This window comes from Rhamphochromis longiceps, linkage group LG18 (assembly GCF_057381845.1).
Source record: "Rhamphochromis longiceps isolate RC_006_pf linkage group LG18, R_longiceps_female_GT1.1, whole genome shotgun sequence".
Classification (NCBI taxonomy): domain Eukaryota; kingdom Metazoa; phylum Chordata; class Actinopteri; order Cichliformes; family Cichlidae; genus Rhamphochromis; species Rhamphochromis longiceps.
In genome coordinates, this window is record NC_140574.1 from 3,148,219 (window position 1) to 3,165,634 (window position 17,416).

General features: G+C 43.3%; 1 protein-coding gene across 1 annotated transcript in view; it reads left to right on the plus strand.

The window, feature by feature from the left end:
• Positions 1-17,416, plus strand: part of tmeff1a (transmembrane protein with EGF-like and two follistatin-like domains 1a) — a 111,542-nt gene that overhangs the window by 49,505 nt on the left and 44,621 nt on the right. The window contains exons 2-3 of the mRNA XM_085388948.1: positions 622-731; positions 7,937-8,066. Of these exons, the coding sequence (XP_085245074.1) occupies positions 622-731; positions 7,937-8,066 (240 nt within the window). The remainder of the gene's footprint in view (positions 1-621; positions 732-7,936; positions 8,067-17,416) is intronic.

Consider the following 17,416-nt stretch of genomic DNA (forward strand, 5'->3'; position numbering starts at 1 on the left):
ACTGGGATACAGCAGGGTTTTCATGGTTAGGTTACACCACCAATTCAGCTTGATTTATTTAGCACCAATCCACAGTAACCGATTCAACCGAGCGCGTTAGATTGAAGAGGAAAAATCACAGCGAAGAAGCCAGCGATTCCCCGGGAGAGAGCTTTTTTCCACCTGAACCGTCTCTGTGAGTCAGAGTACAGTCAGACTCCTGTAATTGTGAGCAGCTCCTCAGGCAGGTGAAGATGAGAAGTGACTTCTGCTTTGTGCATTAATGATGATACCACCCACCAGTTTTCTTCCCTCTGAGGAGAGCAGATTTCTCAGCTCTGCGAGTCCATCTGTTATTTCCCCGGTGTAAACACTCACCTGTAGTCCAGGTGTCTGCTCGGGCTGATAAACAATCATCTCTGTCGTGTCCGTATTTTTCCTGCAGCTCAGCTCGCCGTCTGCTCTCATTGTTCATAAACTCATAAACTTGTCTGGACGGAGCGTGTGATCAGAGCCGGGATGTCGGGATTTAGCAGCAGCACTCGTGGAGGTGCCGCAGGTGTGACTCACCTTATTGATCCGCCTGCCTGTTGTCTGTCTCCGTATTTAACGCGCTGCCTTTGTTTGTGTCTCTGCCGTTAGATCTGTCAGAGAAGAAGAGCGACCTGAGGGTCTGTGATGACTCCACCTGCCGATTCGGGGGCACCTGCAGAGAGGACGGTGCTCAGCTCAAGTGTGTCTGCCAGTTCCAGGTAGATGACATCATTTTGCTTTTTTTTTAATCTTATTGGATATAAAACGTTTACCTGTTCATCAATGACATGTTTAAGTTAGAGTTGTGTTCCATTAGTTGATGTTAACAAGGTTCCAGAAACATTCGCTGATATTATCTATAAAGTGTATTACTGTATTTTCCGCACTATAAGGCGCACTTTAAATCCTTTCATTTTCTCAAGAATCGACCGTGCGCCTTATAATCCGGTGCGCCTTATGTGTGAATTCTGATGTGCTTACTGACCTCAAACCCATTTTATGTGGTACACGGCGCTCAAAAATCTGTTAGAAAATGTTTTTGTACGACTTTGGTAAGCTACGAAGCCGCACCGCCTGATGGATTGTCGGAGCATTACAGCTATCGTCAGGAGCCTCGCGGAGTAATCTGGGTCCTAAACTCCGTCCCTTCAGGTCCCAAAAACAAACGAACACTGCGGCATCACTGAGAGTTAGAAACTGTCTAAATTCTTTCATCTTTAATAAGATGATCAGCGTTGTAATAAGGTGCAACAATTAAGTTTAACATCCAGGCATCCATGAAAACAGAATTTATTAAGTTTAATGGAGTTTGAAGTTAGCATGGAGTTAGCTCGCTAGTTTCCACCTAAACATGATATAGCATGTTCTGACTGAGAGATTTCTGAAAAAATTAAAATGTGAAGACATGAAACTAAACAACAGTGACTTTTGTAGGGTTACTGAAGTTGGACTAGCTGGTATATAATGATGTGCTACGTGGTCGCTAGCGACACGGCTATGTTAGCATAAACAGTGAAGCTGGAGGATGAACGCTAACTTTTTTCCACTCCATAAAAGTTAACGTGAGGGTTCCCGATGGTTAGGGACAAATGCAATCGCATGGCAGGATGCTGTAAACAGACCAAACTTCAGTCAGGAGAACAACTGAGATAATCCATCCACAATACGAGATTAGTCATTAATATACTGCAACAACATGGGAAAGTTTGACTTATCTGACTGTTTTGTTTTGCTTAATGTGCCTTACGGTGCAAAAATACGGTATTCTAGTAAATATTTGGAAAGCTGTGTGCAAAAGTCTTGCCACCCCGCATGTCTTTATAGGTTGCCATGAAAACAGGAAGTGTTTGCAGCAGTTTACTGAAACATGCAAACATGCACAGAAATACAGCTTATGAGGCAAAAACAGAGTTTGTGCAATTCTAACAAGCCTGAACGTTGATGTTTGGTGTGACCACCTTTATTCCTTAACACAGGCTGAACATTTCTTGTCATTTAAGTAGTCTAACAGTAGGTGGATGGGATGAATGTCCAGATGCACGTCTCAGCTCCTGTGTCAGGGTTTTGTAAAATAAAGACCCTATGCAGTATAATACAGAGAGACCACAACGATCATATGACCCCCTATGAGCAAGCGCTTTGGGGACAACATTCATTGGCTTCCTGTTAAATCCAGAATTCAAAATCCTGCTCCTCACATACAAGGTCTTAAATAATCAGGCCCCATCTTATCTTAATGACCTTGTAGTACCATATCACCCTATTAGAGCACTTCGCTCTCGCTCTGCAGGCCTACTTGTTGTTCCTAGAGTTTTTAAAAGTAGAATGGGAGGCAGAGCCTTCAGCTTTCAGGCCCCTCTTCTGTGGAACCAGCTTCCAGTTTGGATTCAGGAGACAGACACTATCTCTACTTTCAAGATTAGGCTTCAAACTTTCCTTTTTGCTAAAGCATATAGTTAGGGCTGGACCAGGTGACCCTGAATCCTCCCTTAGTTATGCTGCAATAGACATAGGCTGCTGGGGGATTCCCATGATGCATTGAGTTTTTCCTTTCCAGTCACCTTTCTCACTCACTATGTGTTAACAGACCTCTCTGCATTGAATCATATCTGTTATTAACCTCTGTCTCTCTTCCACAGCATGTCTTTATCCTGTCTTCCTTCTCTCACCCCAACCGGTCGCAGCAGATGGCCCCGCCCCTCCCTGAGCCTGGTTCTGCCGGAGGTTTCTTCCTGTTAAAAGGGAGTTTTTCCTTCCCACTGTTGCCAAAGTGCTTGCTCATAGGGGGTCATATGATTGTTGGGTTTTTCTCTGTATCTATGAAGCGCCTTGAGGCGACTTATGTTGTGATTTGGCGCTATATAAATAAAATTGAATTGAATTGAAAACGGGGAGGAAAAACTCCCTTTTAATCCTCCACCAAATCCAGGCTCAGGGAGGGGCAGCTATTAGTTGGGGGTGAGGGGTGTAAACACTGTGTGACAGGAATGCACACTCCATGCTTTAGTAACACTTATGTGCGTCTATATTTTGCACCCCATTTATGAAATAAATTCGCTAACAAAGCTAGGTAGCATTAGCTGATAATTCCACCCTCTTGTCCACACGCCGGTCACTTCTAGCTCTGAAAAAGCTAACATGGTGGTAGCCAGAATGCTAACTTTGATCAGTGCACAAGGAAGCACTATCTCTCATTGGCAGCTCAGGCGCCCTACCTCTGAAAATGAGACAGGCATGTCATATTCACCTCCCTCTTTAATATGAAAATGGAGCAGTCACAGCAGCAGTGTGTGAATAATAAAATCCTGCGAGCAGCCGGCCTGTCTGCGGTCTCTTCTCAGTTAATTCTTGTTAGTTTTAGGAGCTAAAATGAGGAAAAACACCGTGAAGTTCTTTCTGACACATAAAGAAGCATGACCCGCCTGCAGCGTGTTCCTCTGATATGAAACAAAATATAATTACTCTCCCGTCAGCCTGTTGTATTCGCTGCATATTTGGTCGAACGGCTGCAAAATAAAAGCAGCGGCAGCGTGAAGGGCAGCTCCTGGAAGCAGAATTCACCACAGAGCCGCAGCTTCACCGCAATAACAAGACACACGGCGGCTGTTTGAAGCTGGCCGTCACGCTCCGTGAGCTGAAAGCAGAACCCACATTCATGTGCACACAAAGAGGACAGAGCAAAGCGAGCGCAGCCGTTCGACGTGATCAGAGGAGTTTCACAGCTGTCCGAGCGAGACGGCGGCTCTGAGGAGTCTTCAGCTGCACACAGAAGCACCGACAGCCTGAATTATAACTCTGATTGTAACAGGAGGAAGAGCCTGAAAGCCTTCCAGTCCACACTGACTGCATGATGAAAAGCCCGGCCCTTTGTAAACCCACCGCCCACCCTGACCACCTGATGCAGTTCATGCCCTGAAGCGCGCAATACAGTCAAGTACAACTTGCAGAATGAGACTCGTGTAAGTCCACACCGCAGCCCCGACATCACCCAGAACGCTTCTTCAGGACCTGAAGTTATTTGATCAGTGTGATGCTGTGTGAGACCACCAGTGCCGTTTCTCCATCTCACCGCCATTCGTCATGTTCACAAGTGTTAAAATATGATTATATTATAAAACTAGGAGATGAGCCTGGTGTGCAAACACAGGTACAATAAGATCCTGCATGTGCTGTAGCAGCAACTGATCCCACACGACGTTCCGATCCTTTAAAGTTTATCCAAAACGCACTTTTTGAAGTTTTTCTCTGGCGAATGATGAGAAAAAAAGATCAAACATCTGAGTACCGAAGCTTGTTTCTGTTGCTGCACATCACAGACGTGTATCCATGATAGTGACGCTCAAAGTAGAGGTATAAATAAGGCTGAACAGAGATTTGATTTTGTCTTCAGATCAGGACACAGATGGAGTCGCAGTAACATTTATTTGGTGTCTTTCAGCCCTGCGAACTTCACGTGGAAATCTCCTGCATGGATGAAGTTCCAAGGGCTCAAAACAACAGAGTTAAACAAGTTATGGTACAAGCAGGGTGATTTTTCATGGAATGACCCTTTAATTTGTTGTAAATAGTTATCATCATGTCAAGCCTTCCTTTATAAATGCAGTCATTTAAAAGGTGACTGCCCCCTAGTGTCCAAATGTGTATCGCGGCAAAACAAAAGAAGAATAAAGAGCCGTTACAGGTAGTTCAAACATGCAGAAGTCTACTACTTCCTGCTGCAGCTTTGGATCTACATTTAATATTAAACAGTGCAAGCTTATTAATAAATAAACACTAAAATCGCTTATTAGCAGAAGCAGAGCCTTTCTGGCTGCTCCACAAACCTCACACAGCTAAATCGTTCTGTTTTCATTTTTCTGCCACTAGACTTGCTAACAAGATGAACAGTAATTGTAATTGGAAGGCTTTGAAAGGTCAAGCACGCTGGATCCTTTTGAGAACGACCTGACTGTCATCTTCTGTTTTGTCTCCACAAAAGGCCTCAAGGACAGCCTGAAGGTTGCTTGTTGATGGTGCAAAAAAACATCACACTGTGTTCTCGTGTCTGCAGGGAAGAGCAGATGTAGTGTAGGGGAAGAGGCGCTTCTGGGGGTTTTATAATGGGATCAAACAGCGGGGATCGAGGCCCAGTTGATTCAGATTTCTATATCTGAAAATTTATATGAAAACAAAGCACCGAAGCAAACCATGTGAAAAGTGGTTCAAGCTTCAGTGAGTTTTATTTGTGGGCAGGCGGAGGTGCCCGTCTCTGTGTTCAGTTCTCTACGTCTGCATCTTCACAAAGAATATTCATGGACGAGGACTTCCCCAAAGTCAACTGGGAGCATGATCCAGATGTTTGCAAAGTGAGTTTTATTTGGAGGCAAGTCATTTCCTGTCATACATATCCTCTTCCAGCAGTGGATGTTCATATTAAACTTCCTCGTGTGCCTAAAGCTCAGGCTGCAGACTGCTCAAAACACTTTTGCGTCTACTTTTGGATCTTGGTGATGTCATAGATTGGAAACCCCACCCACCTGCTCTTCAAACCTTCTGTTTGTGACAGTCAGCCAGTCAGTACAAAGCTGGCCTAAAGGGGAGGGGCTTGTTTCAGACAGAGGGGGAACTGAGGCTCTGCACCGAGGACCATTGTGAGATAAAGAAAGATTATTTTTAGCTGTTAGTCATGCAAAGCTACTCTAAAAGAGTAAAAATATGGAGCTGGAGATGAGCAGAACTGGCACTATTTAAATTTTCCCTTTTCAAATATAGTTTCTGACAATGGCTGTGCTTCACCTCGCAGCATTATCGGCTCTGTGAAAGTAAAAAGTGTCTGAGAGCTGAAGTGGCCCTTTAATGCAGATAAATAAATCTAACTCTGCACTGCGAGTCAGCAGTTTTCAGCGGATTTATCTCCCGTGGAGCCTTGAAATAGCTCGAAACCATTAAAACTTTATGGTTTCTGTGCAGGTTTGCGTATGTGTGAATGTAAATCAGTCCAAGACACACATTTTTACGTGTGTTACGCTTTAGTGAGATGACAGAGATCCTCATTAAAGCTATTTCACTGTCTGATAGGAGCTGCTCCACCTGCCTGCCTGCAGGCAGGGCCATGCAGTCAAAAAAATCAAACATTCACCTCCAATGAAACTCATCACACCTGCCTTCATTTAAAGGACTAATCTGTTCTATTTTCACCGAAATAAGCCTTCTGTTCTCCTCTAACCAGCAGGGATCTGACTAATTCCCGATCATTAAAACTTCTGAGTTTGCTTCTCTGAACAGAAAAAGAGCTTCAGTCACTAAAACTGAACAAAGAAAGCCAAACATGCTGATGAGTGCTGATAATGAGCTCTAGCTGAAAGTCTGATGGAAAGAAAAAAACACGTTACAACAAATTTACTTCAGCAGAACAAAACCACAAAATGCTGACGGAGCAAACCAGGAAGACTCCTGACAGGACAGAAAAATGTTCTCCTCTCAGCTGGAGGTTGGATGCTGCTCATCGGTTGTTTTGTCTTTCATGGATTTCAGCTGCCGACTCCATCGGACTCTCTTCCTGTTGGATATGAACCTGGACTGCTTCTGCAGTGTGTTGGAGGTCACGGAGGTCAAACCTGCAGGGGATTCCTGCTAAATGATTGATGTGTGAGAGTTAATAGAATATGGATTGCTGAACACTGATATGTGTCCTTGGCAGCTGTAGCTTATAGCTGACAGTGTGAGCAGAGTGGGTTTATATAACCTCCATGGAGAGCGAATGAAACTCTGTAAGTGCCTGACAGCTTGCATCATATTTGACCCATATTGATCACACATGTACAGCACAGGCTTGATAACACCATCTTTCTCCTCTCTACCTTTAAACGTGCACTGCATGGACTCATTTCAAGTCGTGAACTCATTTCTGTGCAAACATCCAAAGGAGGTGATGCTCAGGCTCAGGACCTTCAAAGAAAACATGCTGAGAGCCGCTCAGTTAAGAAGAAAACTAGAACCACATTGCAACAGTGTTGCAGAATAATATAGCGAATTACATTTGATAACATAGTAACGTTTCTCTGACTCTGATGTAACACAAATAAATAAAATACTCTGTATCTGAAGGGTTTTATTCAGGACTGTGTGTGTTTCTGTGAAAAACTGCTTGTAGGATCTCATTTTCTTTTCTGTTTCAGCCCTCGTGTTGTAGATTTGTTGCTGTGCTTTGGGTCATTTCATGGTGCATGACCCAGTTTGGTCCAAGCTTTAGCTGTGGGACAGATGGCCTCACATTTGAGTCAAAAATCTTTCGATATGCAGAGGAGTTCAAGGTCAACTGTACGGTGCCCGAATCATCACTTCTCCACCTCCGTGCTTTGTAACATGCTGTCACAAAACTCTCGGGGGTTTTGCAGTTTCTCTGAGCATTGGACGGTGTGAGATTGGGGTGAATTCTCTGGGAAAATTGTGTTAACACACCTGAATGTTCCACACCAGCAAACTTCCACAGCTTCTGCTCTTATAATGTGCTCACACACGTGACTCCTATGAAACTCATGTGTTAAGTGTTTTTATTGTATTTCTGTTCTAAACTTTGTGACTTACAATCTGAGAAATGTCGTCCATATGACAACGAGTAAAATCTAAAGCTAACATTCAAACTGATAAACGCTGATGAAACTTAAAGCATCTAAACATGTTTTAACAATAAAAGCTTGACTCAAACGAGCAAAATAAAACCAAAATGTAAAACTAGACCTTATTGATCATCATTATTATTGTAACCAACAATAATTCCTGTAATGTATATAGCTGATGTAATCAATAGTTTTGCATAGTTGTGCTAGAGTCAATCTACATGTTTTTGACTCCTCCCCCTGAGTGAAGCGACCCCCTCTCTCCATGGTTCGTCTCCGTTGTCACACTGAAGCTTAATTAACATCTGATTGTGTTTGATTTCCAGTGCCACAAAAACTACGTCCCTGTGTGCGGCTCAAACGGAGACACCTACCAGAACGAGTGCTACAGGCGACAGGCGTCCTGCAAGCAGCAGAGACTCATCTCCCGGGTGTCCGACGGGCCCTGCTCCACCGGTGAGTGTGTGCCAGGAAGTACGCAGTGTTGACGCAATGGAAACGGGAATTAACGCTGTCCGGGTGACTGACCGATTGAGAGTGAGGGTTCGTCAGAAAAGTGAATTATAACGGCTCATTTACTGATATCGAGCTGCGAGGACATCAGTCAGGCTATGAGGGCTTCCGCCGTTTAAGGCGTCATCTGAGGGAATCATTCAGCTGCCGCCTCATATTAAGAGTCGTGGCGTCTTCATTTGAACATCGCCTTCATTCGTCTTCATTCTGTTCCATCACTCATGATGTAATGGCTTTTTTAAAACAGCACAGAGGGAATTACGAAGAGAAACTGTCGAGAAACAACCTCATATACAACCTCATGATATACACACCGTCTTAAAGCATCCAACTTTTAAATATATATATACTCAGCGCCTGATATAATCAATCAATGCTGCGAGTGATGCAGGTGAGTGCAAAAAGCAGTTCAAGTAACAAGTCTTCTGCTGCTCTGACACTAAAACCTAATTTCACATTTCAGTTTGCACAGATTCTTTTTCAAGAAAAAATATGAGAAATTTGCTAAGTTTCCATTTGTTGTGGGCCTGTTCTATTCTTGGACTCTACTAAAGGAGCTTTGTGTGATTTACAGTTCACAATAATCCTTATTTATCTTATCTTGGGCCTTAATGCTGTCCACCAGTAGATGCTCTCTGTTTTAGCTCCTCCCACTCCCATTATGCTAACAATCTTCTGATTGGCTGCCTCGCTCAAAAGATTTTAAACAGCAGGAGGGGCTTCTGTGCCTGTAATGACCATATTAGGGATATCCCCTCTCTGTGACATCATATAAATCCAAGAGTAGAAAAAAACTGCAGCAGTGAAGCTGAGAGGAGCCGACATAATGAAGGTAGAGAGTTTAAACATTTGGACACCAAAGCAACGGACAGTCAGGGTGGAGTGGGTGGAGGCAGGTGTCAGCGGTGATTTGTGATAGAAGCACAGCAGCAGAGTGGACGGGAAGGTTTAAAGCTGGTAGTGTGCATCATTCTGCTGTGATGTGTGATTTGGAGACAGTAGCACTGACAAAGACAGGCGGCCGAGCTAAGAGTAAGACTTTCACTGGGAGTGAGCAGGAAGGACTGGATTCACTCAAGAGACAGAGGTGGAGATGATGTGGATGTGTGCAGAGGAGGAAAGGTGGATATATTAGACGAAAGATGATGAAGATGGAGCTGCCAGGCTGGAGGAAAAGAGGAAGATCTTAGCAGCTGAAAGAAGAAGAAGCAGAAAACTGCCCGATTTTAGATTCCAGAGCAGTTTGAAACTAAACTTTGAGGCTTAAATAGAGAGAGATGTCGCTGCAGTCACGTACTCGTGACATCCTCTCCAACAGAATATTTTCATCCAAGTTTGTAGAAAAACTACTTTTAAGCTGTAATTAGTCTGCTGTGACCGTCATTACGAGAGGAAGTTTTTAAAAAGCCGACATTTTCTAACACAAAGGGATTTTTTAAAAAGTATCGAATAACTTTCAAATTTTTTATAGACCTTTTTATTAGATACAAGCTAAAACCATTAAAGGTACATTTTACTGCTTTTTACGAGAGACAAAGACACTGGTAGTGCCGCTTTGTTTATTTAGAATATTTTTGACAGCCACAGTTAGCAGCAGATAATTATACGTTTTTTTTTTTATATATACACACAATTCTCGTTTCCCGACCAGAGCGTCAGTATCCAGTAAAGGTCCTAAGCTGCCCCCCCCCCCCCCCCCACCCCCCCCCGCTAACCAAGCCTACCTCAGACACGTGCGCTGCCCAGTTTAACAAGGACCGCATCAGGTGTTGAGCAACCAGGACACCCTGATGAGAGCTGGGCTACTGGAACTAGACGGTGGGTGAAAACAGGGCGCTGTTGGAATGCTACTACACGAGTAACCCCAGCGGAAAAATCACCTTTGTTGCTGAAAGATTTGATAGATCACATTTGAGCCTCTGCTGAGTGTAACTGCTCGGTCTCTGACCCTGGACTTTCATAACCCTCCAGGTTTGGGAGGATTTTACTGACTCGTTCAGCGACTCGTAATTAAAATTGATCTGCGGCTGATTAACTGGCTCGTTCTCTGAAATCAATGTGACAGATGACGTTGTGCAGAGTTCAGAGGAAAAGCCGAGGACGAGCTCTCAGCGTTTGATGTTCAGTCAATTAAAAACATAATGACAGTGAACTCGGAAGGCATGAAAACGCGGCAGCAAGGCCGACTGCTGGAGCGTAATTAAAAGTATAAGTGAGGCACTTATTCACATTATAAAAGCCAGAGTTTGAAATATGATGAGTTCTATGTTTGTGCAGAGAAACACCTGAAATACTTCATATTATACAGTTTCTAGTTAAAAGCTTGTCTTTTCTAACAGCTCAGGTCTGCTGTGTTATCTTATTTTCAGGGAAATGAAACGTCTCTTCATGTTGTTGACATTGAAAGGATCTATATGTGTGGTTAAAATCAGTTCATGCTGAATAAATCAAATAAAATAGCTGCAGCTCTGATGACCTTTGACGAGCTCTGTAAACCTCAGGGATGTGTTGGAGTCCGACTCACCGTCACATCCATTGATCAGTTATTAAAGTGGACCTCCTGCATCAGAACCAACACCCACACAGACGAACAGCAACAACACAACCTGGAACAGAAGATTGAATCTTGATTTTCAACGCCCAACGCGCATGTTCAAAACAAAGGGCAGCCGGTTTAATCGCTCACAGCGAGCGGGAAGAATGCAGGCGGTGAGAGCTTCTGACGTTATATCGATTTAAATCAACAGAGCCTCCGCTTTCTTTGTTTTTCTGACCGTTGGGTCGTTAAGATGCTGACATCACTTATAGTCTTCAAAGTTATTTCCGAGCACATCACAACAGTAACTACTGGAGAATAGTTCAGTCTGGACTATTGTTCCTGTTCTCGCATCGTTTTTAGGAATGTCTGAAGTTCAGTGCAAATAATCTTCCTGAGTCATGAAATAAAATCTTTCCAGTTGTTCGTCGTGTCTTTGATCTGAGCTCTGTTCGCCCCTTATTTGTGGCTTAGCCATTTAAAAACGGAGGTTGGTTATTTGTTTGTTGAATTTCTCTTGTTCTCTGATGACGTATCGACTGACTTTCTAGTCCGAGGGTTTCCTGCTATGCCCGAGCCTCTCGTCTTTTTAATGTGCTGCAGTTCTGGCTCTTATTTTTGAGAAATGAAACAAGCCTCCAAAAACTATAGTCCTCGCTCTCCTCTGCCTTTTTATTGGCGTTATTCATGTGCAGCACATCTTTAACTGCTTAAAACCTCACAGTGAAACTGCAGCCCAGGGGCGCCGCCACTCCAGATATTTTAACCCTTCATTAAAGAGTCACTCTTGGTCCAAATAAGACTTCAGTGTGGACGTCCAGCTCAGCGCCGGGTGTTTTTATTGAGTAATCGTCTGAGATGTTCTCTTGGCTGAAGTTTGCCCCTCACACATTTAACCCTCATCCTCCATCGTCCCTATGCTAACGTCTTTATTTTAATATTAAATTAGATTAGCTACAGCTCCAAACACTGCTGCTGTTTAGTATTCACTTATTCCCACGCTTGTGATAATGCCGTGCAGTTTAGTTTTTTAGAATTACTTCAATCAGAACACAGTTTATCATCTTTAGAAGGAAACTAGCGAGCTAACTTCCTGCTAACGTCTAACTGCTCTAAACCTCGGTGGTCCTTGTTTTCAGTCTGATTTCTGTGTTCGTGGTCGTCTAGTAAGTCAATTATATTAATTTCTGTTTACAAACCTGAAAACCTCTCAGCTTTGGATCATTTAAAAAAAGAAGATGCCCGAAGTTTAGCCGTAGCATCTGATTTAGCGTGGGTCATTTAATGGTCGCTCCATGTTGGGCTCTGTTCTGACAGACACTTTGGTTCTGTTATATATTTTGTGGCATCTTGTCCCCTCCCAGGCCTGTTTTACTCTGAAAGCCTGTGTAGATCATTAAAACCACTCATTATCTTTAAGAAGTCAGATTACAGCACAAGGCCGACAGTATCCTGATTACTTACGAAGATCCTGACCACTTAAAGCTTAAGATCTAATAGATGGAGTTTTACTGCATCAGGACAATTAATACCACATTAGCACGTCACACCACAGCCATCCTGAAGCCATGATCATTACTGTGCTGCTGTAACCTTTAGTCAGCCTTTCCTCCAGATGCTGAACCCACTGCTCCCATTAGTGAGCTGCTGCTGGTGCTAACAGTTGGTGATCTGGCTTTCCAACGCCTCACTGGAAAAACCATTGCTTTGAGGTTCTGCCTATGTGAGCAGATGTACTGTTACACTTAAATGTGCAAAAATAGTTGACTTTAATTACATAATTAAAAGTAGCAAACCATAAAAACAGGATGAGACTGTATTTACACAAACCTTTGGCCATATGCTGCGTATCTACAGAGCCGTGTGTGAGGAATGAATCAGGTTTCATTTCCCAAAGGCTGCTGGTCTTCCACAGCTGGATGCTCACCAGCCATCCATCAGAGCTACGCTAAAGCACTAACAGGTTAGCATTTTCCCCATCAAACACCCCGCAGATTCCCTGGACTCGGATGTCTCTGCAGGCCAGACAGATTTTATGTCTCCTCTCCTGAGAAATGAGTTGTGGAAACTTATAGCAACGCCACAGCGGCTACGTTGGTGGTGGTGGTCAACTCCATCTGCAGGGGCAGTGGCCTGATTTCCCAGGAGGCATCGGCTGGTGCTCTGCTCTTATTACCCACTACACCGGAGAGCTTGTGCCCTCCACTTTCCTTGCCTCCCTCCTGGCCTTCTGCAATTTCCTCTCCCTGAGATTTATGCTTCCTGTAATTGGAGCGTTCGACGGCTTTGAGCCGAGGCAACCGCACGAAAGCTCGGCTGATTTTATTTCCCCGAGCAGGACAGGAGATGGAGGAAATGCAGCGATTTGGGTCCCTTTTTTTCTTAGAGAGCAGTGTGGGAGGTTACAGGAGCTGGGACGGCTGAGACTCCTCGCTGGGATCTGATCACAGGTCAGTGGTGGGTGTAGCTGCCCAGCTGAGAGGCTGAGACTCCACATTAGCCTCAGGTCAGACTTATTACTCTTTAAAACGCTCGTTGTTGGCTTTCTGGCTCCATTGGCTGAGGAGAGCAGAGAGCAGAGCAGATTTCACAGCTGGAAGAAGATGATGTGACATTACAGACCTTTGAAGTTCAGACAGCAAACTTTTCAAGGGAACTTCTTCTGCTTTCTGCCGTATATATACTGCTCCAGTGGGTGTTCATATTAAATTATACCAAAAGTATCAAATAATGATGCCAGCAAATGTGGATATTCTCTCAGGCTTCAGCCTGCTCTAAACACTCACACAGTCTTTACCCCACAGCCATAAACGGCTGATGCGGTAACGTCGTCACCGGGCGGGCGGTGTGGACAACTAAGCTTGTGATTGAGGCGATATAGGAGCCTCAAAGTTTTACCATGAGTGGATTTACTAAAAGTTTAAATCTCAGTGACCTCGACCTCAACGTTAGGTCACTGTCAACTATGGCAGCACAGGTGTGTCTGCTAGGAGGCTGACGGATGGCTGCCTGAGGTTTTTTTCTAGTCTTGGATCTGCATGATGTCATAGAGAGGGGATAGCCCTCATAAGTCATCTGAGGCACACAGCTGTAGCAGTGAACCCTTTTTTGTGCTGTGCAGCCAATCAGAGGGAAGGCTCAAAGGGGGAGGGGCTAAATCGTGTAGTTTCAGACAGAGAACAAACTGAGGGGATGGACCAAGGCCCAGGCGCTTTATATTGTAAGATAAAGACCAGTAAAGATGTTCATTAATTACAAACGACTAAATTATTGATGCACTCCTGCAGCTAAAGCAGAGTACTCTGAATAATCAGCGAGCTCATGATCCATCACAGTTCAGGTCGTTGCCAGTGAAACAACATATCTGACCTTTACCTTGATTGCAGTTTGGGTAAAAACTCATTAGTTTGTGCTAGTTTGATTAAATTTGGACCACTACTGTAGGAGTAGCAATTCTGGAATGAGCTTATTGATCCTTTAATTCAATTCAGTTTTATTTATATGGCTCTAAATCGCAACAAAGCACTTTATATTGTAAGATAAAATGCTAAAATAATACAGAGAAAACTCCAAAAATCAGACCAACCCTATGAGCGAGCACGTGGTGACAGTGGCAAAGAAAAACTCCCTTAAACAGGAAGAAACCTCCTGCAGAGCCAGGCTCAGGGAGGGGCCAGTTGGGGTGTGGGGAGGGCAAAAGTTTATAAGTTTCTAAGATAAATGAAGATAAATTGTAACCGAATCAAGCAGAGCTGCTCTAGTTTAAAGAAGTGAAAGCCTGAACACTTTTTTATTACTTGACTGTGTGTAAAATAGTAGAATTAAATTGAAAAAAATGTAAATAACTAATCAAAAACAACAATACCCATGAGCCTCCAGCACCAGTCAGGTGTGGAGGGGTATAAACATTAAGACTGTAATTTAAAGACGGCACCACTGTAGCCAAATATGTCAAAATGTGACCAAATAAGAAAAATTCTATGAAATATTAAAATTGTAATAAAATCAAGACAGTTCTCACTGTCTGCGCTCTTTTGGTTTCATGGGGGCCACTCATGAGATTGTCCTCACGAATAAGTCAGAATCTGAAAAAAAATATCAGTTATTGTCTTTATTTATTATTATTTTACAAGGACGCTGTCCATAAAAGACTGTTACACAAATACACGCAGACTGGTCTGTTCAGAGTTTACAGCAGGACCCTCGATGTTGCTGTTTCCAACCAGTAACTCCAACAGATCATGTGTAGCAGAAGCAGCTGGTTATGGGTGTTGAATCATTTCCCTGCCTGGATGGAACCTGATGTCTTTATAGTCTGATTAAGTGGAAGCAGAATGACTTTCTTAGATCGGCTCTGATTGGCCTAAAGGGAGGTTGGCCTCAAAGAAAATGAGCTAAAGCAGCTTGGTTCAGTTGAATCGAATGGCTCTACCGAGGTTCGTAAGATAAATAAGGATTATTTTGAACTGTGAGTCATGCAAAGCTGTTCTAGTGGAGTCCAATAGTAAAAACTACAGAGGTGGAAATGAGCACAAGAGGTCCACTTTAAAAGCAAAACTGGACCTGGCTATCGATAGCATGTGCTGTTTAGTATGCAGATGCAGTGAGCAGCTCTGGGACAAACATCAATGTCATCGATTTTCCTTCATGTTTATGTGAACCTGAGATACAAACAGGGCCCCGCTGGAGCCGGAATGAGCTTATCGATGGCCAGGCCAGCGTCCCCAGGAATTACGCCCAGTCCCACACCAGTCTATATCTGAAGCCAACATTTAGTGCTAATGCAGGGAGACTTGTGTCCTTTAGGCAGCGAGCGTTTCGAGGTGTGGAGGCGCTCTGGATGAGGTGGGAATCTTTATTAATCTCAGATCCTGTTCTTGGCCCAATTAGTTTGTAAATCAGTTGTTTGATCAATACAAAGACGAGCTCTTTGTGCACTTCATTATGTGTCAGAGCACTCGCCCTGCAGATGAAACATACTTCCCCTTTAATTAGGAGCTGGAGTGTGCAGGATGTTCTAACGTAAAACCCTTTTTCTGGGTGATTATTAAAACTCACTGAGGTCTGAGTTACAACATCAGATATTTCTGACCTGTCACAGTACCAGATCATTTGTAGAAATTGTCCAGTGTTCAGCTGGTTGTAGTTTTACGGACTTCATAGTTAATAAAAAGAAATCAACCTGCTTTTGGTCCTTTTTCTGTCTTTAAGTGGTTCATCTTAACATATTTGCCGGGATTGTTAGTCTCCAGAGGATGGATCCTCTTGATTTTGTAGGTCCTTCTCTTCACACCTACTGAACAGATTACAGGTGTATTTAACACTCAGCAGGTCACCGGGGAGCCAGGCTGTCGAGAAGGGTTTGGTTAACTTCCTGCTCTTTTACATGACATTTTTAAATGTAATAATATTTAAGAAGGTCCAGTTACACAACACATCCTCAAACAAAGACCCTAAATATTCCACATGCATTATAAATCAATGCACTAGCCTAATGGTTGTAGCGGTGATATTAAAATTTCTTGTTTAAAGTAAAAAATTCAAGCGAAAAAAAAAATGCATTTGAAAAAGCGCTTAATTTAAAATAACACAAAGGTTTATTAGTTTGACACCAGCAAACTGCATTTTTCTCCTTTTTCATAAACTTGTAAATCGTCTCAGATTTCTGTCTCTGACTTATTTCATTACACTACAAACATCGACAACTGTAAGGACAAAGGAAAAGACTTTGCAGACACCAATATTGAAGCGAAGTCCAGTAACAGGTCCGGCGTGAGGTGACCGAGGCTCTAAATGTGTAGACCAGACCTGGGTTTGGTGACATAATCCTCTGTCATCAGATACCTTCTGCATCTCTTGTGACATTCAAGGAGTATTTTTGGCATCATGGCTCTGATGGGTGAAGCAATTGTGGCCACTGAAAGGCCAAAGACGGGTTTTTAACTTGCAATAATAACCACCTTCAGGTAACTGCTGTTGTGATTTGGTGCTATATAAATTGAATTGAACTGAACTGAATTGAGAGATAACTGCACTGTCTGAGGCAAAGAAAGTCCTTATTAGTAGGATGGAATGATGGTAGCGTCTTAAGGTTGCAGGTGTTGGTGTATCAGCTCTTTTTTAAATGATATTTTTACTGGTTTAAAGTGTAAATAAGCACTCAGTCACGATTAGACACTAGAAACTACTCGGTAAGGTTTCAGCACTGAAAAGAAGCTTAGATTAGGCAGCAGAGTCCTCTCGGTTTGGTTTTAGCTTTAAAACCTTACTGGTTTGGTTAGAAAAAGAATTTTGGGTTATAAGACGCTCATCAACGACAGTAACCCTGCTCATTAATAAACAATGCGTTTGCAGCGTCATAACCGAATGCATCAGGGCGCCACAGGACAGCAGACTTACTGTCAGGATGACAGCAGGCTGGTCATGACGTGAACAGTAAAGTTCGTGTAGCTTTGGGTTAAAAACAGCAGCTTGTGTTTAAATTTAATGTGAATTAAATTATCGCACCTACATCTCTCCACATCTGTCAGGATGTTTGAGGAGGTGGGTTTCAGCTCATCATTCGTCCTGTCAGGCCTCATTTGCTTTTCATTATTTTGCACATTAGGAACACCTTTTAATGATATTTAGCGTTCGGAAGCAGATTGATTTACAGATGTGGACGGCAGCAGAGGAAGCAGCGAGCTGCGGTAAAAGCCTCGGCCTGCTTCATTAACCACAGGGTCAGCCATGTTTCATTTTATTGACTCGGTGCGGC